At 56.6% G+C, this 26,462-nt stretch overlaps 6 protein-coding genes and 3 non-coding genes across 9 annotated transcripts, besides 3 other annotated features; 5 read left to right on the forward strand and 4 right to left on the reverse strand.

The window, feature by feature from the left end:
* Window positions 1-48: part of a sequence feature (possible transcribed region) that runs on past the window's edge.
* Window positions 49-924: 876 nt separating this feature from the next.
* On the reverse strand, window positions 925-3,888 carry CYME_CMQ423C (hypothetical protein; the record flags this gene model as incomplete). The annotated part of the gene is made up of 1 exon (XM_005538240.1): window positions 925-3,888. The coding sequence occupies one exon, from the start codon at window positions 3,886-3,888 to the stop codon at window positions 925-927; it is 2,964 nt and encodes a 987-aa protein (XP_005538297.1).
* A 337-nt stretch (window positions 3,889-4,225) lies between these two features.
* Window positions 4,226-5,911, forward strand: CYME_CMQ424C (nuclear poly(A) polymerase; the record flags this gene model as incomplete). Its single annotated transcript, XM_005538241.1, has 1 exon — window positions 4,226-5,911. The coding sequence occupies one exon, from the start codon at window positions 4,226-4,228 to the stop codon at window positions 5,909-5,911; it is 1,686 nt and encodes a 561-aa protein (XP_005538298.1).
* A 450-nt stretch (window positions 5,912-6,361) lies between these two features.
* Window positions 6,362-7,326: a sequence feature (possible transcribed region).
* Window positions 7,327-7,879: 553 nt separating this feature from the next.
* Window positions 7,880-10,027, forward strand: CYME_CMQ426C (similar to DNA polymerase lambda; the record flags this gene model as incomplete). The annotated part of the gene is made up of 1 exon (XM_005538242.1): window positions 7,880-10,027. The coding sequence occupies one exon, from the start codon at window positions 7,880-7,882 to the stop codon at window positions 10,025-10,027; it is 2,148 nt and encodes a 715-aa protein (XP_005538299.1).
* Window positions 10,028-11,226: 1,199 nt separating this feature from the next.
* CYME_CMQ427C (carnitine carrier Crc1p) lies at window positions 11,227-12,093 on the reverse strand (the record flags this gene model as incomplete). Its single annotated transcript, XM_005538243.1, has 1 exon — window positions 11,227-12,093. The coding sequence occupies one exon, from the start codon at window positions 12,091-12,093 to the stop codon at window positions 11,227-11,229; it is 867 nt and encodes a 288-aa protein (XP_005538300.1).
* A 1,551-nt stretch (window positions 12,094-13,644) lies between these two features.
* Window positions 13,645-16,457: a sequence feature (repetitive element).
* Window positions 16,458-16,473: 16 nt separating this feature from the next.
* On the forward strand, window positions 16,474-20,001 carry CYME_CMQ429C (centromere protein E, CENP-E protein; the record flags this gene model as incomplete). Its single annotated transcript, XM_005538244.1, has 1 exon — window positions 16,474-20,001. One exon carries the CDS (start codon window positions 16,474-16,476, stop codon window positions 19,999-20,001), a length of 3,528 nt encoding a protein of 1,175 aa, XP_005538301.1.
* Window positions 20,002-20,344: 343 nt separating this feature from the next.
* Window positions 20,345-22,136, forward strand: CYME_CMQ430T. The gene has a single exon (XR_002461584.1). It is a non-coding gene; the product is annotated as a hypothetical transcript (transcript).
* Window positions 22,137-23,183: 1,047 nt separating this feature from the next.
* On the reverse strand, window positions 23,184-23,286 carry CYME_CMQ475R. Its single transcript has 2 exons — window positions 23,252-23,286; window positions 23,184-23,220 (listed from the first exon to the last, which is right to left on the reverse strand). It is a non-coding gene; the product is annotated as a tRNA-Gln (tRNA).
* Window positions 23,287-23,532: 246 nt separating this feature from the next.
* Window positions 23,533-24,494, forward strand: CYME_CMQ431T. The gene has a single exon (XR_002461585.1). It is a non-coding gene; the product is annotated as a hypothetical transcript (transcript).
* On the reverse strand, window positions 24,332-26,050 carry CYME_CMQ432C (NADH dehydrogenase type II; the record flags this gene model as incomplete). Its single annotated transcript, XM_005538245.1, has 1 exon — window positions 24,332-26,050. The coding sequence occupies one exon, from the start codon at window positions 26,048-26,050 to the stop codon at window positions 24,332-24,334; it is 1,719 nt and encodes a 572-aa protein (XP_005538302.1).
* Window positions 26,051-26,462: the final 412 nt, after the last annotated feature.

A 26,462-nucleotide genomic window follows, 5' to 3' on the forward strand; every position in this document is an offset into this window, starting at 1 on the left:
CGCTTTCTCCAATTCCGCAATCGAAACGAATCGCGCGCACTTGCATATGCAGCAGACAGCAAAGTCGCGGCGAGCATCGCTCAGAAGAAGCCCGTGATCTTCGGGTACAGCAGCGAGCGCGGAAACAGAACAGGGCATCCATCGGTGCCGTCAGCAACTTCCAAGGACGCGTGTGTCGAGCCGTGAAGCACGGGGTCACGCGCCTCAAGTCGGTGCTCGGAGAACAAAGTGTTGCGGGTGTGTATAGGAGCATCTGAGCGGCATCAAGCGTTACCGCTGCGAAGCGCGCTCAGAGACTCTAGACATAGATGATGAAATGAACAAGCGACATGCAGACTGCGACTTTTGCCTGTATATGTATCTTATCGTGAGCAACAACCGATAACTGCGAGCATGGGGCTTTCACGTTGCCATCAACGTCCTTCCACTGCTGGCAATGTAGCTGGAGGAACGGGAAAGACTTTCCTGTATTACGCCGGAGATAAAAGAACGGAAAGAAGCAAATCGACGAAAAACCGCGGAAAACCCTGTTCTAATTCCAGTCGCAGGAGACCCGAAACATAGTCCGTACGCCCAAGTTAGTCGACTTGACCCGTTCCATTTTATGCGAATATGGGTGTACACCAGCCTGAGCGCCCCAGAACAACAACAACAACAACGGCTTTTCTGCTGCGCCGATTTTCCAAAAGCATCCGGACTCTGTGGAACGATTTTTCGTGGAAACATGCGGATACCAGCATGAGCGAACATGCATGGACGTGCTGCTCACGGACTTGTACACACTGTGCTCGTCCTCGCTTCCCAGGATTCGCGTCACGATGCTTCCGCCTGTCACTGGCTGCGTAGTGCCCCACGTTACGCCCTGACGCTTACACGTCGCAGCTGCAGCAGGGACGACGACGACGACGACGACGACGACGACGCCTACGATACGTAATGACCTCGCCTGAGCACGTTCAGAAGCGACGACCAATCGATGAAAACAGATGATCCAAATCGCTCACTACCGTCGACAGAGCGATTCCGCTCTGGTCTGGGTCCACACAGCTCCTGTTGCCGTCCAGCGGCGATACGGCGAAGGTAGGTGACTGCCCTGCCGTCCTGGAACGCTAAGAGCTGTTGGTAGTTCGCGTCAGCCTCGAGTCGTTTTGCGAATCCAGGATCTTGCTGCGCCAGCGTTTCAGCACATTCCAAACAACGGGCCAGATACGGCAGACTTGCCAAGTGAGTTCCCTGTTTCCGCCGCTCCCAGAGCTGCCCCGGCTCCGAAACTGCCTCTGATGGTTTTCGCTGCTGAAGCAGCTGACGCTGATACCACTCAAAATCAGCACAGACCCCGCGATAGATCGCTTCGAGGACAGAACACCGGGCCAACTCCGTGGACTCGGACGCCGCATGCGACCCAGAACTCGACACTTGCTGCGATGCTTCTGATTGCCCTGCTATCGCCTCGCCAAACCAAAGTTGACTGCAGAGTTGGCGCCCAGGCGTCGTATCTGCAGCGTTCGTGTGCTCGTTTGGCGACCACCGAGCCGCATCTGAAACTTGTTCGACGATCGATAGCAGCACCGCGTGGACACAGTTGGACCAAGGATGATCCAGAAACATCATCATGACGAGCGAAAGCGCGCTAGTGGACGCGAGGGCGCTATCGATAGCAGCTCGACGTGCTTGAACAAGCCGCTGCAAGACACAGAGGTACCTGTAGCGCGCCAGGGATACGGGTCGCTCAATCCAGAGCCCTGCTTGATTCTCTCGTGGTGCCGGCTCCGGAAGCGCCCAGATGCCCCGCTCTAGCACGGTCAGGTTCGCAACCAGAACGCGCAGAAGGAGCGGAAGACCCTGACTGGAAACCTCCGGATCATAGGACTGCTCTGGAAGAGCGCACAGGGACGACGGTTCAAGAGATGTGGGCAGGTTCTCCATTGACGACCCGGATACCAGGTTTGGGCCTCTCGCATCAGTGGTACGCATCGACTTGCCGACATCGTCGTCGTTGCCATCGTCAGGTGGACGCGACGGCGACCACGACATTGACCTATCGGCAACCGCTGCACCAGACGCCACGGGCGAGAACGGAGTCTCCAGCGCTAGTCCCGAGAAATGATTGGCATCCAGTCCCAGCAGGCGATCCAATCCATGCAGGAGACTCTCCAGGTAGTCGTTCACTTCGGAACGCGCAGCGCCGTCGCGATCTGTGTCCTGGATTTGCTCCAGCGCCTCAAAGAGCTGGTAAAAGTCGTATCCATCAGCGTCATCAGGGGTATCTTCGTTGCCTCTTGGGGTGCAGGCAAGCATCGCTGCCTCGGTGGTGGTCTCGTTCCCGTCGCCCGATGCAGCAGCGTCGAGCACCAGTGCATCAAGCGTAGATGTCGGTTGCTTTTCGGTATCGGCTGCTGGGGTGCTTTGCGTTCGGTTGCTCAAAGCTGGGCGTTGCGGACTCGAGGCTGCGCTGCTGTCGCCAGTTGCAGCACGAGGCGACGACTGGTGTCGCCGACCGGGGTCCGCGGTCAGTCGGCACCTCTGTTCAGCGTCTCCGAGTATCGCGTTGTCACCTGCCTCCTCAACGGCCGCGTCCAGATGCGGAACATCCGTATAAATCGCCCAGGTGCCGTCACCGAGTGTCAGCACGAGTCGACTCTCCTCCAGGGACATTTTCAGACACGTTCGACCGGCTGCCGCAGAGGAGCGCTCTTCATGCCTCGCAGCATCATCGGTGCCTGCTCCATTTTCCAAACGTCGTGCTGTTTCCCAGAGCGCACGAATCGTGCTCTCCGGATAGATGTTGTGAATCTGGAGAATATGACGCGGAGTTGATGGCGCAGCAGCCGTGCTGCCGTGTCTGCGTGGCGCTGCCCCAGCAGCGGTGCTGGTGCCCAGGGCACTCGTGTCGCCGGGTGCACGGGTCAGCGTGTCTGCTCCAGCGCGTGCGTCAGTCGCCAGCGGCTTTTCAGCCAACGCAGTGAGGAGAAACACTGCGCTCTCCTCACTGAGCCCGCGAGAGCCATCGAGAACGCAGTGTGCCAGGACGCTGCAGGCCGGTGAGCGCAGCAGACGCAGGAGAGGCCTCGCTACCAAATGGCGAGACTCGTCGCCATCGCCCTTCTCCAGATTGTCGTACAAGTCGCATTCTGAAAAATCGAGAACCGTGAAGAGCCCATCCAGTTCCTGGGTAGGCAGCGGGGAACCGTCCGCTCCGAGAAGCGCCTCCACGAACGCTTCCAATGCGCTGGCGTTTAGCGGGTTTCGTCCCATGTCCAGAGCGATACCACCGAGTCGTCGCTTGCGAGCGGCCTCCCTGATAGCCATGCCCAACGTCTTCGCTTTGCGGTTCGATACACCGCAATGGGATACATCCAGAAACAGGAATGCGCCGTTCTCTGCGTTACGGATCTCGTTCAAGGCACTGAAAAAGACGTTTTCCGAGCGTTCTCGTTTCGAAAGCGGCGGCGGTCGCCATACCGTCTCCGCCGAGTCTGACGTTTTCGGAGGTGCAGCCAGGCCGGTGAGCGACTCGGTAGCCGTCGTTCCCGAGGCGTCTGCTGCAACAGCCGCGCTATCTTGTTTTCTCCAGAGCGGTTTCTTCCGGGCGCGCCCTCCGCGTCGCCTGCTGCGCCTCACGAAGCTCAACGCTTCTGCGGTAACATTCGCCTGCGAGTCGCTGGGTGCACCCAAAGTGTCGTGTCCAGCTTCAGCACCCGTACTCGAAGGTGACACAGCGACTACCGCACCGCTGCTGCTCGTGCCGCCCGGCGAGTGCACCGACAGCGTTGCCGCAAACAGCTCAGTGCTGCTTGCACCAAGCACTTGAGGTCCGTTCGAGTCCAAAACACCTGAACACGGTGCGTTCGACTCGCGCGTCGCAGGATCCTCCCTCACCAGCACCATGAGCCGGGGTCCATCCAGCGAAGCGTAGACGACTCGTTGATAGCGATAGCGAGCTGCTGGCTCACCACCTGCCCTAACCAGGTTCTACCCTGTAGCTGCGTCTGTTACTGCTGCTCCTGCGGCTGCTGTGCGAAGTAGTCGATCCATCGACGGCGATGCCGTGGCGCTGCCGCTGCCTCCCAGGGAGTGGCTTTGGTGTGTGTGGCAACAGCCGGGGCTGCGGTGTCGCTGCGCAAGGTGCTTGTGTCAACCGAATAGACTTGGTGTTTGTGTGCTTCAATCTGTACAAACACTCAAATCCTAGTACCTTCTCAAGTGGTACCGGCTCGGGGGTGCTATGCTCGGCACCTCGGTGGCTCGCTTCAAAGGCGTCACGGAGCCGGTGTCGACGGCGACGCCTACCGCCGCTGAACTACGACTTACCCGGACGCTTGAAGAGTGCTTGCACGCGAACAACCTGTACCCTTCGCGGGAGGAGCAGCGTCAGCGCTTAAATGTTCTGGGGGCACTCAACGCGGTTGTCGTCGAGTGGGTTCGGCGGGTTGCGCTGGCGCAGCGCCTCAGTGAGGACGTCGTCGAGGAGCACGGGGCGCGCATCTTCACATTCGGCTCGTATCGTTTGGGTGTGAACGGCCCTGGGGCCGATGTCGACACGCTTTGTGTCGTTCCGCGTTTTGTTGAGCGCAACCGCTACTTTTTCGGTTTACCGGACGAGCAGGGTAGTCGTGCGCCGACGCAAGTCGTGCTTGCCGACATGCTGCGCCAGGACGACCGCACCGAGGAGCTCGTTACCGTGGAATCCGCATACGTACCAGTGATAAAGATTCGGTTTATGGGTGTGGATATGGATCTGCTGTGTGCGCCTATCGCTTTGATGAAGATACCCAAGAACTTTAACATCTTGGATGATGCCGTGCTGCGGAATGTCGATGATGCGACGCAGCGTTCACTGAACGGCGTCCGGGTGACGGACTCTATTTTGGAACTGGTGCCCGATGTAGACACGTTTCGCACGACGCTTCGCTGTATCAAGTTTTGGGCAAAACGTCGAGGGATCTACAGCAACGTGCTCGGGTACCTTGGTGGTGTCGCCTGGGCGATGCTGGTGGCACGTGTGTGCCAGCTGTACCCAAACGCGACCGCTGCTGTGGTATTGAGTGCTTTTTTTCGCCTCTATAGTCAGTGGCAATGGCCCAAGCCTGTGAAACTATGTCCAATCATTCGTCATCAACATGCTGGACTGCGCCAGCTTAAAGTCTGGGATCCGACTGACCCGCGCGACCGGCGGCACCTGATGCCGATCATCACGCCTGCTTATCCGTCCATGAACAGCACGTACAACGTGACGCATAGTACACTGCGTATTATGATGGAAGAGTTCGCCCGGGGTCAGCAGATATGCGCGGATGTACTTGCGGCTGCCGGGTCTGACGGTACGGGCGTCTCCCCGCGTGACTGGGAACGTCTGCTGGAGCCGTCCGATTTTTTCGCCCGTTATAAGCATTACTTACAGATAGAGATAACCGCTGGTAATATGGATGACTTGAAAAAGTGGCGCGGGCACGTGGAGTCGCGTCTGCGACTCTTGGTGCAGAGACTCGAAGTGCTGCCTCCGGTCTCGGTTCATCCCTGGCCTGAGGCCGACGAGAGAGGCACTTCCGTTTTCTTCTATTTCGGTCTTCGCTTGGAAACCGATAAAATCGCTCGGGAAGAGGGCACGAAACGTGCTCGTATTGACCTGAACTCTCCGGTGGAGTCCTGGCTATCGACTCCGGACCCGCGGGATACACGCAGTGTTCCGGTGCTGCACTGGCCGGAGCGCACACCGGACATGCTCGTGCACGTGACTCCGCTGAAGCGTGCACAGTTACCAGAATCTTTGCGCGTGCAGCGAAAACGTCCAGCTGAGACTGATCCCTCCGCTGCCGCTGCTCCTGCAGCGCTCCAAGTCGTGACGAAAAAGTCGCGCTCGACCCCGGACGGCGCTTCTGCGTCCCTGCTTCGTGCTCCAACGGAGACGTGACAAGGTTGTTGCGAAACGCTCACTGGCCGGGCGCTTCCTGTTCAGGCGGTTCAATGGTGAGCGGGGCAGTCGTCGCCAGGGCAGTGGCGATAGATTTCGAACCCCAATGCAAACGCATAGGGCGTGTATCTCAGTGAAATGCTATAGAAACCTGTATATTCCAAAGAAAAATCTGCGAAGCGTCGGAGTGATAAAGTGCATGCCGGGGACAAGCGCTGATCCGACGTACCCGTGGCATGCTCGGAATCGAGTCACGACTTGGTGATACCTTCCTGCGCACATCAGCGCACTTTTGCTTCACGGACGTACGCGAAGTACTGATGAACGATGGAACAACATATGTTTCTACCGATTGCGCAGGAAAAATCGTAAACGATATATATATGGCGCTGCTATATTCATGGATTGCTGGACGGATCGTACCAGTGCCTCGTTCGCGCGAGAATCGCATGACTTTACACCTCGCGACTGATTTTTACATCGCCAGACTTTCTGTTTTCAGCACCATGTCCATAAAGAGTACTACACGAGTACCTCGCGAGCCCGCTCGACACAAGGCTGTTGGACGCTCCCGATGCACGAGACATTTCCGGATGTTGGTTGAGGCATACAGGTCTCCGTGCAGAATGCCTCTGCCTATGTTTGCCTGCGGAATCGCATCATTGCAAGACGCTCATTTTCGATTGCCTCGCCAGTTGGCGTTCGATCAGCTTACCGTTCACCATCTCGTGCATGCGACTATTCACTACGCTCTTCTTCTGTGCACGGTTCAGCGTACAGCCATGCTTGTGCAGCTTGCGTATCGTCCTGAATATATCGATGGAAATTGTCCGGCATGGATTGGTGCACTCTTTGGACGCTCTCGTTGAATGAGCAGGTGCGCATCCAGTTTGACAAGTGCTGTATTGGATGCACGGAACGTTCAGGATAAGCATGCGAAGAAGCGTGCTTCACTCATCGAAGGACTTTCGAATACCTGATTTGAACAAGTAAGGCCGTTTCATCCAATTACCATGAAACATATCAGTTCCTTTCACCTCTTTTTCCAACCCACAAGATGCATTCCTTTTGTTGAACACATCCCAGATAAACACCCAAAAAAGTCCTAATGGTCTAGGCGTTCTAGAATTCACCACCCTAGTTATACCGACAATCACCATTTGCGTGTCCGTGCATCTTCGACGAGTCGCTCGCGGTATCGACCGCCCCATCCGCACCGCAGTTGCGCTGCAGCGTGCAACAGCGCATGCGATCCTGCATCAGCAGCTAGCCGCGAACCTGCATGGCACGCGGCATCCACGCCGCCGAGTCTCCAAAGCGTACCAGGAACACGAAATCCCAATCCCGAAACCCGAACGGTCTGGTACGAAGAAAGCATCAATGCAGCTCCGCATGTCCATACCCATCGCACACATGAAGAAGCACACCAGGTACTGGAATGTAGCCTCTAGCAGAGCATCCCGGTATTGGGTGATCGTTCCCGCCCACGTTATCCCGGGATCTCGCTTCAACGATGATTGTACAAGCGAATCGCCCTCTTTAGAGCCCCTAAAGGTGGACGCTGTACAGATCGTCCTCTCCAGCGCACATGAAGGCTGCCGCTGTACAGATCGCCCTCTTCAGAGCCCCTAAAGGTGGACGCTGTACAGATCGTCCTCTCCAGCGCACATGAAGGCTGCCGCTGTACAGATCGCCCTCTTCAGAGCCCCTAAAGGTGGACGCTGTACAGATCGTCCTCTCCAGCGCACATGAAGGCTGCCGCTGTATAGATCGTCCTCTTCAGAGCCCCTAAAGGTGGACGCTGTACAGATCGTCCTCTCCAGCGCACATGAAGGCGGACATCGACGCGCATGCACCGAGGCGATCTCTCGCCAAATATCTCTGAGGGAAAACGAGAGGGCTCTCTACTGTACCTCAGGTGCGCGTGCCGCTACCAAGTCCGATTGAGTGGAGAAAGGCTCACTTGGAATGCCCCGCGCAACGAATCGGAGTTCTAGTGCGGCTGAAAGTGCTGCTGACAACGGGGATACGCAGAACTCGGGCAACCTGGGGAGTGGAAGCGCGCGAGCAGCGCCGCGACTGCGAGGCCCCGGGAGAGCTCGTGGTGCCTGGCGTGGAGTAGCAAACGCGAGCGCTGCTACCTCGGGTCGGGTGCCTGCATCGCGATCACGAGTCACGCGAAGTCGATCAGGGACCAGTGCGAGTCCAGAGGCGACAGAATCGACGGATCCAGTGGCTACGGCAACCGGAGCAGCTCCGCCGACACCTGTGGAGCTCTCCGCGGTACTCGCCTCGGTAAGTGCAAACGAATACAATCAGGCGCTCGCAGCGGAGTTGCTGGAGTTAGCGGAAGTCTACGAGTCGGGGTTTGCATCGGCGTATGAGCCGTCGCTATTCCAGCAGTTTGATGAGCGAGACTTGCGGCGAGCGCAGTCGCTCCGGTATGCGGCCTGGCGCGTTCGCCAACTTCCCGAAAACTGCGGTATTTTGGTACTGGATGAAGCCAGCCTAGCACAAGTGTTGTTTGAGGGACAATGGATAGCGTTTGCAAAGGAGCCTCATTTACCTGTAAGTCAGAACGGCGTACCTGTCCACATAGACGTGCACCATGCTGAGGCGGCAGCAGCTGCAGCCACGGGACTCGACACCGAGGACGCGCCGTATCTAAAACTCTTCCAGAGGGTTCCCATGACGCGCGTGATTTTCTTCGATGTGCTCCCAGCCGTGCGCGAATTTGCTCTACTTTGGGGATCGGGTATCGCCAGAGGCAGATCACCAGAAAATCTGCTCGAGCTTCGCACCTTTCGAGACGAGAGTGCAGCCCAGGCGCTGACGCTCTTTCATTGTGTCTGGCATGCGAAACGAATTCGCGCAATGCAGTGGTATCATGCGGGGTGCAAAACGCTGGAAGAAGTTGCATCGCGGTGTCGTCTCACGGACAAGAGGTTTCAATTGGGGATTCTCTACTACGATGATTTTCGGCTCTTGGTGCCGTACGGCGAGGTTGCAGCGATTACGAGCATCTTTGCGTCGGCGTCTACGGAGATCGATGCAGATCTCTCGGTGATTCCGGTCGGTGCACTTCGACGCAATTACCAGGAATGCGGCGATGTGGACTTGATCGTGACAGGCGAACCGGAAACCCTGCACCCCGACGGTGAACGATACGGCTCGTTGAAAGCGCTTATCAAACTGCTCCGTGAGCGACATTTCATAACGGATGAGGCGGTTTCCATAGAGGTTGCAATGCAGCGACTGCAGCGGATACGCGAGAGCGAGGCCTACATGGCCGCGCACATGGGTCTGCTTCCCGACGAGCGCACGAAGCCCTATGTCCGACCCGACTGGGCGGGCATCATCCAGGCGCCCGGATACCCGTCCGGGCCGGATGGTAACAGGCACAGCGACAGCTGCACCGATGCTGCGTACAACCTTCCAGCACTGGGCGGTGCCATGGTGCAAACTGCATCTAGCTGGGCGGGCGTGGACTTGCTTTCCTCGTCGCTGCCAGCAGCGGAGTCCATGGCTGGCGTTACGGCATCGGTGTCGGAGGAGTCGACTGCCCTGATGGCAACGGCCGCGAAGTCACAGTCCCCGCTACCGTACTGGTGGGCAACGCATCTGCACGACGACGAACTCGATACGGAGGATGAGGTCACCTGGTCTGGAGTCGTTCGTCTCGCCGGGAAACCGCATCGCAGAGTGGATATCTATGTTGTCGAGAAAGATGAGCTACCCTGGGCACTGATCTGCTACACGGGCTCGCGAGCGTTTGTGAACGCCTTGTTGCGCCACGCCCGGCAGAAAGGATTGTACCTGAGTGCCCGTGGTGTCCGAAAGCTAGGTCATGCGTTGGGTCCAGGCTCGGGAGGTTTCGTAGCGCTCGAAGGGCCCGCGATGCACAAGGAGCGATCGTCGGACGCAGGCTCCCGCGCAGCGTCAACTGCGATGGACTGCTCGGATACGCGGGTCGAGGTCGATCCCATGGAACGGTTTCGCAACGTGCATTCCGAGCGTGCAGCGTTCGAAGCACTCGGTCTGCGGTATCGAGAGCCCACCGAACGGGAATCAGCAGATGATCTCATCGTTGCTCATGAAATACCGGAAGTATCTTGATTTCTAGCCTTCCTTCGCGGGCGCAGCGTAGAGGCGCTTAACTGACGATCGGTACCTATGTGGCTGCGAATATCAGCTGCAAAAACGAAGCAGCATCGCTTGAGCAGCGGCCTGCACAGGAGCGGAATCCAACGGAGCAGCTGAGGCTCTCATTTGGCCACCAGACCGGCATCGAGCAGCATTCGGGAAGCAGGTAACGAGAACGTGGGATTCGGCAGTGCTGCTGCCTGCACTGGGCGATGCTTGCCATCACCACAACTATCCGGTTTGCAAGAGGCGCTCAACAGCTGGCTGCGTTTCTCCCTGCACACTGAGCGGCTGTGTTGTGCAGGGACCTGAGATGCTGCCGAACGCAACTTTCGTGTGCAACTCGCTCGGTCTGTCGGGCGCGCAGTGGTGCAACACGCCAGCACGCCTCGTTTTTCGCGGAGGCAGCTTGGGATCTGTTGGTCGCTCGGGCACGAGCCAGCACCAGACGCGTACGCTGTGATGCCCAGGCTGTTTGGTGCCGCGCGCATTCGCAACATGCGTGGGTGTCGTGGTCGACGATGTGGCAAATTCACAGACTTTAGATCCTCAGAACAAACAATCCTGAGCCTGAGTAGAGCCCTGGGCGATTTCGACTCCACGTATGTCGTTGTAATCGCATTCGCGGACGTGAGTCTGGATTTCGCCAACTCGCAGATCAGCGTTGCGTTGTGTGGCTGCACCAGGGCATTTACTCATCGATTGGCACCTGCTGGAAAGTTTTTGTATTTGTGTCGTCACGTGTATTACGAATAGTTCTATACTGTTGGCGTGTACCAGAGATGCACGGGAATCTATTTCTGCTTGCGACGGTGCGTACTTAGGCGGACCACCAATGCCCCGTCGACATGCAACGCTCTGAATCGCAGGCATCCTTGTCATTAGATGTGTCGGTTGGCGAGCGACTGGGCGTGTTCGCGTTGCGGTCATTTGGCGCGATAATCACCCGGTTGGAGGTGAAGCACCTCGCATCTCTCCAACGACGAATTGGCCAAGCTGTTTCGACAACACGTTCCACCGTGGACTCGGCAGCAGTGTCCACGGAAACGATGCCGCAGACGATGGCGCGGAAGCCGCACTCGACCCAGTATTGTCCGATGCGCTACGCACCCACAGGTATCAGAGCTTTAGAGTCGCGCCTGGAACCCGTGATCGAGCACGTTCGCAGGTGTTCAGGGAATGAATACCGTTTTCGTAAGCCCGCCATACACTTTAATCAGCATATCGCCCGCCAGGTTCAGGATAAACACTGCGCCAACGGTGCGGATGCCTCGCGGCACGAGTCCCGAAAAAAAGAAGCGGATACTTTGTTTCTCCTGGTACACTTTTCGAGCGGTTTGGAAGAAATTTCTATAACGCTTCCCGACATCCGGTGTTTCATTTGGATCGCCCGGGTGGGGAATATCTGCCTGCTGGATGGTCTTGATGGTATCCGCCCACTGCGAAGCGGACGCCGCAACAACCCCAGCGATGATGCCGCTGGATGCGAATGCGACCACGCCTGGTCCACCTGTTCGCGCCTCAATTTCGGCCCGAAGAACTGGAGCAAGCCCTAAATAACCCCCCGTGTAGATACCCTCTCGAATAGCGGTGGCGAGAAACCCCTTGTAGAGTCTGAACGGCCCCTGCCGAGCAACGTTCACGAACTCTGAAACGAGGGTTGTCCCGCGTTTTTGTTGCTGAATCATGACGAGTTCCGCGGGCGAACTTACCGTTGCGGAGAGCGCACCGCCAAAGCACGCCGCTGCAATCTTTTCCCCATTGGAGAGACCAGTGTCGGAGCCAGCGTCCGCGTGCCGCGCAGCAAAGAAGTTGCGACCAATGCCGGTCCCCGCAAACTGGATACCCGTGATCGGGGCAATGCTCGCTGCATTCACGAAGAGCCCTCTGTACCAGTGGCTTGGGCGAAAGACTATTTCAGCGCTCCGTTGAATTTGGTTCTTGAAATAAATTGTCGGTTGTTGAATGCAGAGTTCGATGACACCGGCCAAGGCGCCGATGCCAACGAGCTCACCCGGTCGTAGTTTTCGTTCCTGCATGCTCTACCAAAGCCGCAGCCTCCACCAATAACGTACAGAATGAAAACGTAGTCCCAGAAACGTTCGAGCGCCTCTGGAACCCCGACTTGTCCACAAGGCGCTGCTCGTGCTCGTGGCGTGCACCCCAGTGGTGCAGCGTCCGGGCACCACGCAGGCAACGCTACGTGTCCATGCACGCATCGATCGCACGTATCGATCGATTGATCGATCGATGCGCAGCGGCGGCTAGAGGCGCTCAGCGGCCGCCGCTGCCGCCTGTGCATCCGGTCCGGTGCCGGGGTGAGCACGACGCGCCTGCTCGAGCGCGAAGCGGCAGCGGCTCTTCGCATGCAGTGCCTGTTCGTTGTAGCGAGGTTTGTTCTGGGTCGGCGTTGGGTCATTCGACGAAATGCTCTCCGACGCACGGGCGCTGGTCGTTGGCGATACATGAATACGAGCTGGATGGAGAAAGGAATAGCGGCATCGGGCTGAGCGCTGGGAAGCGGCGCGTCGATGCGTGCGTGCGCTGCTGCGCTCTTTTCCCTGATCTGCGCGGGCGATGTGTGTCTCTGGCGTTTCCGCATCGATGCAGCAGGGATCCGAATAGTGATCTGAGCGTCGCTTTCTCGGTTATCCTATGACTGCGAAAAAGTGTCGAGCGCGGAATTTGCGGTCGACTGCAGCATCGACGGAGCGGATACGACGCCCGCTCCCTGGCGACGTCGATTTGGGGCGCTGGCAACCGCGGTGGCCAGCGGGGCTGTTCACACCCAGCGGTATGCGAGCGCTGAGGTGTCGCGCAGAACGGTTGACCGTCTCCATGGCGACGCTACTGAGACACCATGCGCAATAGCCGGTGTGACATGAAGTGCCGGATGCGATCACGCGGCTTTGCTGGACGATTTCGGATGCTTCTCGTAATCGAGCGGCATGCTTTCCGAATCACTGAGAAAGCGCGCTTCCGGGGCTTCGAACACGCATCGCGCTCCGCTGATGCATCTGGAGAACCCGGCACTGTGGTCAGCTCGAGGTCGGAAAATGTGCTGCTCGGCTTCGCCGGCTGGGAAACGGAATCGCATCGACACGAAGTGTGAAGAAGACGCTGTCTGCGTTCTCTCGTTGCAAGACAGCTGAGCGTTGTGTTCAGCGGTGCCCTGGTGCCCAGCAGCGCAACCGCGTCCATCTATGCGACGTTTCACCAATGACAGCCACGTGCATGAGCACTCGCACCTGACACATCGTTAACGTTCTGAAAACAGCACCGATGCGACCGCCCCCGTCTGCTTCTGGCCAAGGAGCGCTCCCGACGTACAGTTAAGGAGGTCGCGAACGGTGTGTGCGGCACGCGCCGGTTGCGTCACACCGGTACGTTCCGAGCGAGCGGTTCCCCCACACGCAGCCGCAGAACGCTAAACCATCCTCTGGACCCCAAAACGCTGGTGCAAAGAGCCGCCCCCAGCCAAGTACCCTGTCTATGTGGAAGGCATTTCGCACTGGTGCATGCGCCTCGCCCACCTGTGCATCGCGTGGGCGCGCGGCGAGCATTGCGGCGAGCGCAAATGCAGGATACCGGGAGATAATTGCAACATGGGCGACGCCCAGACGCAGCTTAACTGCCCCTAGTCCCAGAATACAATGCGTTGCGGACGATTTGCGCAGCTCACGTAGCAGTACCTGCCACTGCAGAGTCGAACGGGTGACGAGCCTGGCAGACTGCTCCGGCTCGCGGGACCTTTCGCGTGGAAGGAAAACTTTCTAGAATACGAAAAGCTTTTCCCCTTTCAAAGTATATCACAGAAGGGGAAAGCAATACATATACATGCCGGTGAATCCAGAGTCTATGTGCGTTAATCTAAATAGCGCGCGCTAGATACGCGCATCACGAGATCTGGCTGGCACGAGATACGATGCGCATGTCGCCGTTGAAGAGAAAAGCGATTCCGATCAGAAGCGTGTTCTACCGGAACAAGTTGGATTTCCGTTGGAGTTTTACAAAAGAGCAGTTTTTTCATTTCATTTGGTCTTCAACCCTCAAACAAGTCTAGTAAAGTGTTTTTTCGCAGTATATGACAGAAGCGTTCGAAGAGCGTTGTTTTTCAAAAAAACTAAAAAATGAAAGCTATGAAAAAGCAAGTCGACGATCCTGGAGGCTCAGTGTGGCTGGCTGCCAGAAAAAAAAAACAATAAACATTACCGAGTCCAGAAGAAAAGGAAGAGAAAAAGAACCGAAAGGGGGAGGCTCTACGTCGAAGGCCGCAAGAAAGACGACAGTACGACGAGATGGTGGTGAAAACCTTTCTTCTTGGACATACCAAGGATCCCTGCAGGGAAAAGTTGCGAGACGCTGTCGAAAAACGTGTCGACTCTTACTTCAGGAATATTGTGAAGGCGTCGTCAGGACTGATGCATTTGGCGAGGGAGATGTATCGCGACGTGACGCACATGGAAACGGTCAAGATTCCGGACAAGTTCTTCGACAAGACCTTTATTCGACACCTCATGCTTGGTACAGAGGAAGCGCGGAGGGAAAATGAGCGGGTGCACGTCCTCCACGGAAAACACTCCTTTTACAGCTTTAATGGTACTCGATACAAGGGTGACCGGGATATGTACGACTATGGGGCGATGAAGTACCTCACGAACCTGAAGAACCATCTGATCGTGAACCTCGAACGTTTCATGATACGCGCCGTAGTTGCACTCTACCCGGACCTGTCTCGCCAAGGAATATGGGCGATTATCAATGGCATCACGAAAGATCGCAGGCGTGAAGACGAGGTCGAATTTGTCGAGAAGAAGGAGTCAAACGAGAGCACGAATGAGGATTCTGTAATCCGTGCGGCTATGAAAGAGCATCGTGCGGTACTGGGGTTGGCGAATTCAGCAGAAAAGATATCAGCGTTGAAAAAAGATGAGGGAAGATCCTATCGCCTCATTCTGGGATATTTTGTGTTCCTGGACCGAGAACTGGGACGCGAGGCAGAGATGAAACTGGGTGAGGAAAAAATGAAGCGTGGGAGAGACGGAAGGCTTTCCTAATGGGGAAGCGCTTCAACGGCGTTCCAATGTGCAACATCAGTTCACATTTTGTGACTATCGACTCCAGAATCCTTTACGGCATCATGTAGGAGATCAGTCCGGAGTTCAGTGTCAGCAGGGAGGAGTTCTCCGCTGAGAAGCGGGAGACGCACTGGAAGAACATCTTCAATTTCAAACTTCTCAAAGTCAGCAAACAAAAGGTATTCACTGGAATGATCGAAACCGATGGAGTAGCCACGTGTGTACACTATCGGCGCTTGAAGGCAGATCGTCCAGTTCTGTGTTCAATATTGTCCGTAACGAAGCATGAAGATGAGAAGGAGGCGTATCCTGCGACGCAGAAAGTGCAGAATAACGACTTTGTCGTTGGCGCGGACCCCGGAACCACAAATATCGCAACCATCGCAGCACCCAAGCGTGCGGAAGATGGTACTGACGGCAACCTACGTCGGAAAGACGTGCGTCTTTTGAGGCTCTCGAGAGCAAGATACTATCGAGAATCGGGAATCATGAATGCAAGGAAGAAAATTGAGGCATGGAATGCAGGAATGAAAGAGCACCTGGAAGCCTTGAGTGAGATGACGAGCCGCGGAGCGGACTTTGAAGCTTTTCGGAAATTCATGGAAGTTCGTGTTGCTCATTGGGATGCGCTGTGGGAAGAGTATACAAATCCCCGGTGCGCTCGTCTGCGAATGAATCTGTATTGTGGGAAGCGGCGCGCGTTCGCGAATTTTTTAATGAGTGCCTTGAAGGAGAATGAAAGTCAGGGCTCGTGGTAGCGTACGGAGCAGGGCGCCGGAGGATACAAAAAGGGTGTACACCAGCTCCAACGGCAAGAACGTACATGGAGTGTGCACGGCGTTTTGTTACAATACCTGTAGATGAGTTTCGAACATCGTATACACACCATGAGCTGGGTTGTACACTTCAGAGAGTGGAGATGGAAAAGTGCCACCGGAGCCCTGAAGATATAAAAAAGTATGGACGGCTGACGGAAGAGCAAATGGAAAGGACGTCGAAAGTTCGTGGACTCCTTGCATTAGTAAGTACAACCAATGATGGAAAGAAGCGTATGGAGTTTGTGAATCGTGACTTTGATGCCGCTATCAATATCAGGAAATGTGCGGTGATGGAGCATAGACCTCCAGAGTGGACAAGAGTGAATTTTGTTGGACAACCTCTCAAAGTCGAACTATATGAGAAAAAGTTGGAAGCAGTATTCGGTAGACTGTTCAAAAAAACTGGGAGGCATCTGCACGTCAGTTGGCGACGTCTCGTCCAAGGCGCGGTTGCCGCCACTACTGTACACGCCCGACGTCGTTCGACTTTCGAGCGGCGTTTGGCCGGTGTCACCTCTAATCCATGTCAGGAGTGGAACTCCCAGAAGCAGAGACGAGGTCAGTTCTTTCCGATGCGATTCAAGTGGCGGTTCGTGTTCGTCCTATTCTTCCGAAAGAAGCAGAGACTAGGGGTGCGGCTGAGACCTGGCGCGCTGTACCTCACGCAGGTCAAGTGATCCGCGTTGGCCGGCTTCCCACGGGTGCCGGAGGCACGACGACCTGCCCGACTGTCTTCTCGTATGATTTCGTGTTCGGTAAGGAGTCCACCAACGTAGAAGTCTACGAAAAGGTGGCGAGGCCTCTGGTTGAAAGCGCTCTAGTTGGTTACAATGGCACCGTCTTTGCCTATGGGCAGACGTCTTCCGGGAAAACGCACACCATGTGGGGCAGCGAGGCGGATCCCGGTGTCATGCGTCGGGCTGTACGTGACCTCTTCGAGCTTGCGCGCCGAACGCCTCAGCGAGAGTTCCTCATTCGGGTGTCTTACCTGGAGATCTACAACGAGACTATCAGAGATCTGCTGCATTCGAACCCAGCCGTGACCAATGTCCGGGTTCTTGAGGATAGCGATGGTCGCATCTGCACCGATGCGCGAGAGGAAATCGTTGTCACTGCTGAGCAAGTCTGTGAGTTGCTCAAGAATGGCGAGGCGAAGCGTATGACCGGAGCAACGGACATGAATGAGCGAAGTTCTCGCTCGCACACGATCCTGACACTAGTGATTGAGAGCAGGGAGCGCGCTGCGGAAGACTCAACCTCTGGGGATGCCGAAGACTCGTCATCCGCGAGCGATTCCGCTGTGCGAACCGCAACGCTCACACTCGTCGACCTGGCCGGATCAGAGCGCCAGAAGGACGCCAAGTCCGAAGGTTTACGTTTGAAGGAGGGTGGCTACATCAACAAATCCTTGTTGACATTGGGCACTGTCATTCACAAGCTCTCGGAGGGAGGCAGTGCCCATGTACCTTATCGCGATTCGAAACTCACGCGAATGCTGCAGAGCTCCCTCGGTGGCAACTCTCGAACCGCGGTTATCTGCGCAATTACGCCGGCTGCAGCGCACGCTGAGGAGACGCTGTCGACCCTCAAATTCGCAACACGAGCCAAGAGTGTGCAAAACCGTGCCCAGCAGAACGAGGTGCTCGATGATCGAGCCCTGTTGAAACGTTACCAACAGGAGATCGCCAGTCTGCGTGCACAGCTAGCGAAACTGCAACAGGGAGATCTAAGCAAACAAGGATGCCCAAACGACTTTGTTCGTGCTCTTGAGCAGAACGCTGCAGAAGCGGAACGCGAGCGTGAGCGTATCCGTTCTCAGCTAGAGGAAGCGGAGAACAGGCGTCGCCTCTACGAGGAGAAACTGGAGCGCTTGACGCGTTTGATATTGAACTCGCCAGCTCCTGCGCCGAAGGTGCGGTCGCGGGTCTCCGTGTCGACGGCGTCCTTGTCGAGTCCTCACTCGGACACGAACGAAAACAAGGACGTGGCTTCGCCCGGCGCGTTTGCTTACGAGCCTCGAACACCGCCAGCTGCTGAACCACAGCTTGATCAGCGCTTGACGAGAACGTTTCGAACGCTGCGACGGCGGACGCTTGGTGGTAGCGTCGATGGCATTGGGAGCGATGCCCAAGGCTTACTTAACTCGCCCGAGAATCATATCGTGGAGCAGGTTCGAACACTTCAGCGACGAGTTGAGGCACTAGATGTGGCCCGATGGCGCGAACAGTCAGCCTCATTGAAGGCAGTCTCCTACGAACGTGAGCGTGCTGCGCAGCTGCAACAACGTCTGCGTTCGCTCGAGTCGCAGATGCTTCGCCACACCTGCGCCGAAGTTGCCAACGAAGCGCTGCACAAAGCTGCGCTCGCAGCTGTCGATGTGCGGCTTGCTCAGATCCAGCAGTTGATGCAAAGCGAGCGGAATCGAATGCAACAGCTGCATTGTGAACTTGAACACGTTCGACAAGTCTGCGCAACCAAGCAATCCCGACTCGAGATACTCGAACGAGAACTCGGTGAAGCGCGCAGAGAAATCGACGAACTACGCCAGCGTGAAAGAGCTGGATTTACTCAAACGCAAGCGAAGACTTTTGATCATCTACGCAATCGCGTTGCCGATCTCGAAGCGAAACTTCGTTCGCAACTCGCACTACGGCAACAAGTGGAGGCCTCGCGAGGCGGAGTCGAACGTGAACTGCGCAAATTGGAGCGCCAGAATCGAGCACTGGAAAAGGAGCTCGCCAAGCTCCGCGAACAGCGCGAACGAATCGAGCAGGCGAAGCTCACGGTAGCGCAAGCGGAACAACTTCGCAATGCGTCAGAACAAGCGCAACGCCAAGTGCAAGCTGAGCGGGATGCGCTGCAGCGCCAGTTGAACGAACTCGAAAACGCCCACACACGCCTTCTCGCTGAGCGTGATACCTTGCTGGAGTACCGGGAGCGGCACCAGCAGGCCCTCGAGCAGCTGGAATGCGCCCAGCAGCGGATCGCGGATCTCGAAGCGCGATCTGTGCGCTCCGCTGACTGGGAAGCGCGCTGCGAATCGCTCTCCGGGCAACTCGAGGATGCCAGGCAGCGTATTGCTGCTTTGGAATCGCAGATCGAAACCAATGCCCAGGAATTGGCTTCATTACTGGACCAGGCAACAGATGCTCATCTGCAGCTAGAGGCGGTGCGATCCCAGGCTCGCGCTAGTGAGCGTTTGCAGGAACAGGTGACGGCGCAGGTGCGTGCAGAGCTGAACGCCCTGGCGGCCAGTCATGAAAAAGAGAGCGCCGAGTGGAAACGCATGCGACTGGACACCGAGACGGAACGAGATGCGCTTCGTTCCCAGCTCGCTGACCATAAGCGTTCGCTCGAGGAGCTGCGTCTTGAATGCGCTAAGCTCGAGTCACGGGCAGCGAAGCTTCTCCAGGAAACCGCGAAGCATATCGAAGAGAAGCATCGTCTCCTCGAGACTGTGCATGCGCGCGATCGACGCATTACCGACCTTGAAAGTCGCCTCCGCGAGTGTGTCGAAGGAGGTGGTCGCTATGCGCGTCTCTGTCGACTTGTTGAAAAGCGCGAAGCAGAGCTGACTCGCGCCCGCGAAACTCTGCGGCTGCTGGAGGAGCGTCTTGTCGCCGAAGGGCGCTCTGCAGAGTTCTGTGACCTCCATGCGAGTGCGCAGCATGAGGCCGAGCGCTTGAGCTTTGAGAAGGAGCTTGCTCGCTCCAAAGAAAAAAGCGACAAGATGCAGCAAGAACGACAACAGCTGTTACTCGAGAACAGCAAATTGCGTGACGTAGTCAAGCACAAGGACCGACAGCTTCTGAGTCTGCAGGCTAAGCTGAAGCACGCCGAGGCAACCATCTTGTCGCAGCGCGGCAATGCGAGTCTTCCTGAACAGGGCACCGTCTCAGACATTTCCATGGGGGCAGGTGCCGCTCCTGCATGTGTAACTCAAAGTGCTCCTGGCGCTCAAGATTCCAATAACAAGGAGAATTTGGGATGCGAACAGGATTCGGAACGTGCTGCTGCTCAGCTGTTCGGATCGCTCGACGACAACAAGTAGTCGCACAGGGCGATGCGAATGACGTTATCAGTTTTGACCTATATTCTCTATTCCATCGCTGAAAGCTATAAGAGATGTGTTCAGCAGAGGCGAGTCTACCTTCGACCTGGTCTCATTGAAAAGGCTGCGCTAGACGCTGTCACGTCGAATTGCTGGACACCTGCATCGTGTAGACATCGCCCAGCAAACTCATTCCCAGCGCATATAAACATATTTATGTATACGGCGTTCCGGCTTTGCTGACCTGTTCATCGTTCCACACCAGTGTCGTGCTCCAGCCAAGAATCCCATGCCGCCTGTGATGCCCGCTGATTGCTTCATCGCATTTCTTCACCCTGTTCGCACAACGCTGACGCCGAGTCGCCAAAGGACACTTCACTTGGACGCTTGCCTGGGCACGTAGCCGCTGGTCGTTCCGGAAGTCTGAGCCATCTCCGGACGCTGATCCAAGTTTTGCAGTCTCAATGCGGAAAGTGTCTGCACGCGTGTTTGCTGGTGGCATCAAACCACAGAAAGCCTCGCGCCTGCGATGGCCTCAGGATCTACGGTTGGTCAGCTCTTCGGAAAGCTTTTTGTGTGTCCGTCTTTAGTTCACGCTTGTCTTCGCTGCCTGGTTCACCGAGGAACGTTCTCTTGTTGCGTATGCGTTGAACTGGAGTCTTGGATGGGCTTGGTACAGCATGGATTCCTGCACGCGTTCAATGCTCTAGTCGGATGAGCAGGTGCGCAGCTTTTTCGCGCTACAGCTCGTATGGCGCCTTGGGCCTCCACCATCAAACGGAGCAAATCGTTGGTCATTGCCTTGTCAAACTCATTGAACTATTCCGCGAATGCATGCTTCGTGCCGCCTCACAAGGGGAAGCGCTGCCGACCCCAGCGGGGTCTCTGGTATCCCTGCCAAGGAGCGTCCGCGTGAGCCGTTTGGACGCTCAGGTACGCAGTGCATGAAGCGTCCAAAGCGTCCTCCTCCACGTCAGCTGAGTACGGTACTCGGAGTGGCGAGGCGCCCGTCGCGACACCGTCGTTGCGCTCGTGCGTTTACCTCCTGGCGTCTATGATGTCTGACGCTCGTCAACATCGAGCAGCAGAAGACTTGAACAGCTTCATCTGCATGCATATTAGGTATAGGGCTCCGTCCTGTTGATATACATGCACGATGACGGCAGTGATGTGCTTCAAGCTGGATTCACGCTCACAACAAAGTCTGTTTCTTCTCCTACCTTGAATGGTTGGGAATTCGTCTCGTTACGCAGCTTGGATCCGGGTTCCACAAAGTACATGCAGATTGGTATGGCGTCGGTCTGCATCGCTCCGGTGAACTTTTTTTCAGCTGCTCCCTGTCATGGAGACAACGTAGGATGAGCTCGCCCGATGCTCTTCGCGAATCGGTTCGAGGGTTTCACAGCTGGTCGCCCCAGACCAGGTTCTTCTGCAATGCGTAACGTACGAGGCCGAGTTGCATCCATGTGACCGCCATATTCTACATCCGTTTTTTGACGTCGGGATTCAGACGCACTGGGTGGACGGTCAGACTACAGCTCGCCATTTCGATGTATCCGTCAATAGTTCCTGGGGTGCCTGTTTGTCGCCATGTCCGTCGCGAGGACGCCGACGGCGTGAAGCGTGCCTCACCGCTCCCTCCTGCGCATGAGCCGAGAAGCAACGCAGCAGTTCAGATCTGGAAAAGGTAGCAGAGAGCGTCTTGTCGAAGAACATCGCTAGTACGGATGCAAACGACGTGTCTGTTGATCCGAGAGTGTAGAAACCGCGATTTTCCGCAGAGAACACGCTTCGGCCTGGATTAAATCGGAGACAATGGACAGCCGTGGAGAGCTGCTTACGCCTCGACGGATGTCCACTGATGGAAAGCGCCGTTACCTAGCACCAGGACATGAACCTGTGCAGGACAAGCCATAGAGTGCTTCGACGATGCATGGGGTGCTGAACAATCCTGTCCGTCTGGTGCATTGTGGGTGGACATTTTATTCAATTGCCACCAGGGTTGACGTGGTCGTCATTCGCGAATGACGCTTTTTTACATACATCGGTTTGCCCGTCTTTGAGCCCAATGTAAAAACGCCCACCATTTCTCCTGAATCAAATCTCATCGAGGGAGGCGATCACCCGTCGGGCCGGTTATACGTATTCGCGTTTCACTAGGAAATCGGTAGCGTGTTGTGAAACGCGCGATGGTCACTTTTAGAAGCGTGCTCGCTCTTCTTTGTCCATCCGTATCTCTCGAACGCCGTTCGTAGCACGGGTACGGAATCTTCACACCCTGCGGCTCCCTTGATCATGTTTCGTTGAGAACATATCGGTGAAATGGAATGCTTGGGAGACAGTTGTGTGAACAGAGTTTGATATGCTTTGTTCTGGGTGCATCTGGTTCAGGATAAGGACGAGGTGGCGTCCTGACCTGTGCATTTGCTGACCGTACAGTAACTGACGCGCACGTGCAATGCCGTATTCAGCGCGTCACCTGTGACGGTATCGAGTCTCCTCATGACCTTTTTCTAACCTTCGGAGCACATTCCATTTGCTGAATACCTACGAGAACAGAAACATATCAAAAACAGGTGCGCCTACTCAGGTACTCCGTAATGCATTGCCCTGAACTAACCCAAGCATGTCCAATGCAGAACATGCGACAGCGACAAGTACCATGGCCTCTGCTGCGAGCAAGCAGGTGCGCGAGATTCGATCCAGTGTTTACCGCCCGTCTAGGCGAGGTCCCGGTTGCAGTGGTACGCTTGTCGACTCTGTGGATCGCTCTGCGAAGCGAGGAGTGTGGCGAGCCACCAAGCGTCTCGCGCTTGCTGGTCGTCCAGGTTGCGCACGGTGCTGCTCACGACCGGTCGACCCGCGCTGAGGTCGGTTGGTACGCGCGACGACGACGACGACGACGACGTGCGGTGGCGAAGCATTGCCTTGCGTCCGGGACACCTGTGGCGTCCCCGATACGCTCGAGTGCCTGATCAAACCGGTGACGTCGGTATGCTGTTGGTGGCGGCGTGGAAAGCGCGTCTGTTGGACTGACGAGTGTCTCGCGTTCGTTAGAATAGAGGTGTCGCTGCAGAGCGGTTGCGGACGGGGTTTCTTAAACGCCGCGTTCCGTCTCGTTCCGAGGCTGTCGCCACCGCTACCTGATGCACGAAAGACGCGCGTTTGGCAAAAACAGACGTTCAGAGTCTCTCGTGCTAGCCGCTACACCATGGGTCCTTTATAATTGTGTGAATCCATGCACGATTTAAGGACCCATCGGGAATCGAACCCGAGTCTAGAGATCTCTCGCTGCACAGGAAAAACACGTCTGGAATTGATATATAAAGCGTTGTACATCAGGGCAACGGCGAGGCAAATACGCGCTGTGGTGCTGGGCGCTGCTGCTCGAACGCATACCAGGTGTCGTGTCCGTTTAGTACAGTTTCGCGCCTGCCCCCGCGAGCGATTGCCCTGCCGCTCGCAATGTAACGTTTCGAGTCCGTAGCTGGGCACAGCGCGCACAGGGAGCTCTGCTGGTGCTGTCGGCTCATGCAGCACCAGCGAAAGCAACGACAGTAGCACCGAGGACATGACTGAACGAGGGCGTGGTCGAGGGCGCATCCGCGTTCCCAATGCGGGATCCGTACGACGTTCACTTGTACCTGTGTGCGCTGACGGCTGCTGTGGTACCGCTGGCGGGTACACCACTGAATAAGCTCTGGTGTGCAGCCTCGGTATTACGGGGGTTTAAGAAATGTGCTATTTTTGGTGCAAGCTTTAGACACAGAAGGCACTCGAAAATAAACGGGCTGGGCGAACAATCCGTGCTTTCGGTGTCCTGCGTCGTTCAGGCTGTGTCTGATCCACCGTGAGGTGCCCTAGACCAGAACGCACGCTTCGCTGCTCTCTCTACACCTGCTTGGTCTTTCGTCGAGCGTCGACCAGACCCAGCGCTGCGAGTGCGACTTGCATTCGACACGGTATCGCGAGCGAGTGCAGGACACAGATGCGGCACGCCGTACCAGGCGATGGCGGCTGGCAGGGCTCCAGCACCTCAAGGTGCACTCTCTCTAACTACGCGCCACCTGTTGAAGCGAACCCCGGACGATAATACGCGTAGGCAGCGTGGTCGTCACTGTGGATTCGTCGCAACCAGGTAGCGTTGGCGATGTATGCCCAGGACGCACGTCAGGTCCCAATGTTGCTCGTCATTCCGTTTAGAGAGCCTATACGCCTGCGCCCTAGTCGGCGGACTTGACGAGCGCCCCAAAACCCTAGCTGTGTGACGGCGATATCCAGTTAGGTGCCTCTGCGACGCGGGACAGAGGCAATCTCCGAATAAAGCTGCCTAGAATTTGGAGATATCTCTTCCGAGCACTCGAGTTTTCACAAAGTCTATCATCACTAGGAACCGCGATCGCCAGCTAAACAAATGCAATAGCGAGTAGCCATACCAAAGCCAGAACGCAACATTGCCATACAGCGGGTCCATAAAGGGAAATTGCAAGACCGAGACACTATTCCCAAGATAGGCGGCAGCTCCTAGGTTTCTCCACTCAAAAGGTGGATACAGGCCCGCTTCTAATTCATCAAAACCTGCCGGCCAACACCGAAATCGCTCATTCAAGAGTCGACCGAGGTAGCGACCCTGTTGGAAGGCAACTTGCGCGGTCGGTGGCAGTGCGGTGCTGTGTTCGTCGACCTTGACAAGCCACTTCTGGAACTGTTCCCGATTAATTGAGGACTGCCCTTCGTGGAAATCCGGCTCAATCATCGAAACAAATTCTGCAAGCTGTGGATACTCATCACGAACGATGCGAATAAAACGTAAAAACTCGTAGACATGAATCCTCCCGTCGCCATCAATGTCAGCCAATTGAAAGAGCTTGTCCAGGTGGCTCTGCGTCGCAGCGCTCTGCAGGGTACTACAATCTCCGGCAGCGTAGAGTGCTCGATGCGGATCGCCAACCACTCCGAGGTGGTGGTTCACGACCAGCGCATAGCGATTCGACTGAGCCTGCGCTCCGAGACGTTCCGCTACACGTCGAATGAGCGGATGCATCGCGAGACCCGCCGTCCAGATACAGACCCCGAACGCGAGCGTCTGTGCTTCCTGGGAAAACTTGTCCATCACCGTGAGCGCATCCGAGGTAACCTCAACTACTCGATGATTCAGCAGGAGCTGAATCCCATCGCGTCGAAACTTTTCAGTGGCGTATTCTGCGATTCGCTTCTCGAAGCCGTTCAGAACCGTAGCACCGGACTGCACGATCGTTACGCAAACATCATCGAGGAGCGAGCGAGGGAAGAGCCTACGAGCGTCCTCGTGGAGAAAATCGTGCAACTCGGCTGCGATTTCACAACCCGATGGACCAGCTCCTACAACAACGAACTGAAGGAGGCGGTGCCGCTCTTCGGCGCTCGTGGACGGTTCGGCGGCTCCTTCGAGTGCGTCATTCAATGCGCTTCGTATGGCACGAGCATCCTCCGCGCTGCGAAGTGCGTGACAACAGCTGCGTACGGCGGGAAACCCACCGTCATTGGTGCCGGACCCCACAGCTAGCACTGCAACGTCGTACGGGACGGAAAAGCGCGCCCCGCCGTGCACCGCACTGCAGTGGACCTGTTTGGTGAGAGGGTCCACATCCTCGACGCGTGCATTGATGAAGGACCACTCGGTTGCGGGCACAGCTTGGCCGCTTTCCGTGAGCAGTTGCGGCCAGTGCCACCACCGCCGCTGGAGACGTGCCAGCAACTCCCGGGCCGGGACAACGATAGAGCGCAGCTCGACCGATCCAACACTCGCCGAGGGTAGCAGCGGCGTGTACACAAAGTGGTTCCGGTCCGAAATCAATACGACATCGCAGAGGCGCGGATCTAGCGAGCGCAGCAACGCGTGGCTCGCCCAGCCGGTCCCGCACACGACCAGCCGAGGTCGGGCGCTGGGACGCAACGACGGCGGCCCCGCAGGTTGCGGCGGGTTCAACACCTGAACCGACCGATACCCGAGCCACAGCGCCGTGCCAGCCCCAATGGTGTAGAGGCCTAGCCGCACGGCGTGCAGCATCCTCGTGAAACGCACCAAACGGGGTGTATTGGCGAGCGTTGCAGCAGCGCGATGAGACGGATGCATATTCGAAGGCCTTTTCGTGGCGTTCGCGTACCGGCAACGTCGCTGCAACGATGTCTATAAACATACTATCATATACAGGTTTCCAGTGGTGTGAGCTTTCTGGCGCGCGACACGCAGGCGCGTGCCCCATGCCACCCCGGGGCACCGCGGGTAGCAATGCCCCTCAGGGTGCGGTGCGCCCGGAAGTTCTGTTCCGGTTTCTTTCATGATTCCGGATTGACACAGCCGAAAAGACTGTACTGGATGCGTGATTGTTCCTTGAAAACAGGGAAACGCCTCCGGTCCCCGCGCAGAGGCTTTCACGGTCCATTAGCACCAGGTCAGCGCATCATTCAGGAACTCGGGA

This window comes from Cyanidioschyzon merolae, chromosome 17 (assembly GCF_000091205.1).
Source record: "Cyanidioschyzon merolae strain 10D DNA, chromosome 17, complete genome".
Taxonomy (NCBI): Eukaryota; Rhodophyta; class Bangiophyceae; order Cyanidiales; family Cyanidiaceae; genus Cyanidioschyzon; species Cyanidioschyzon merolae.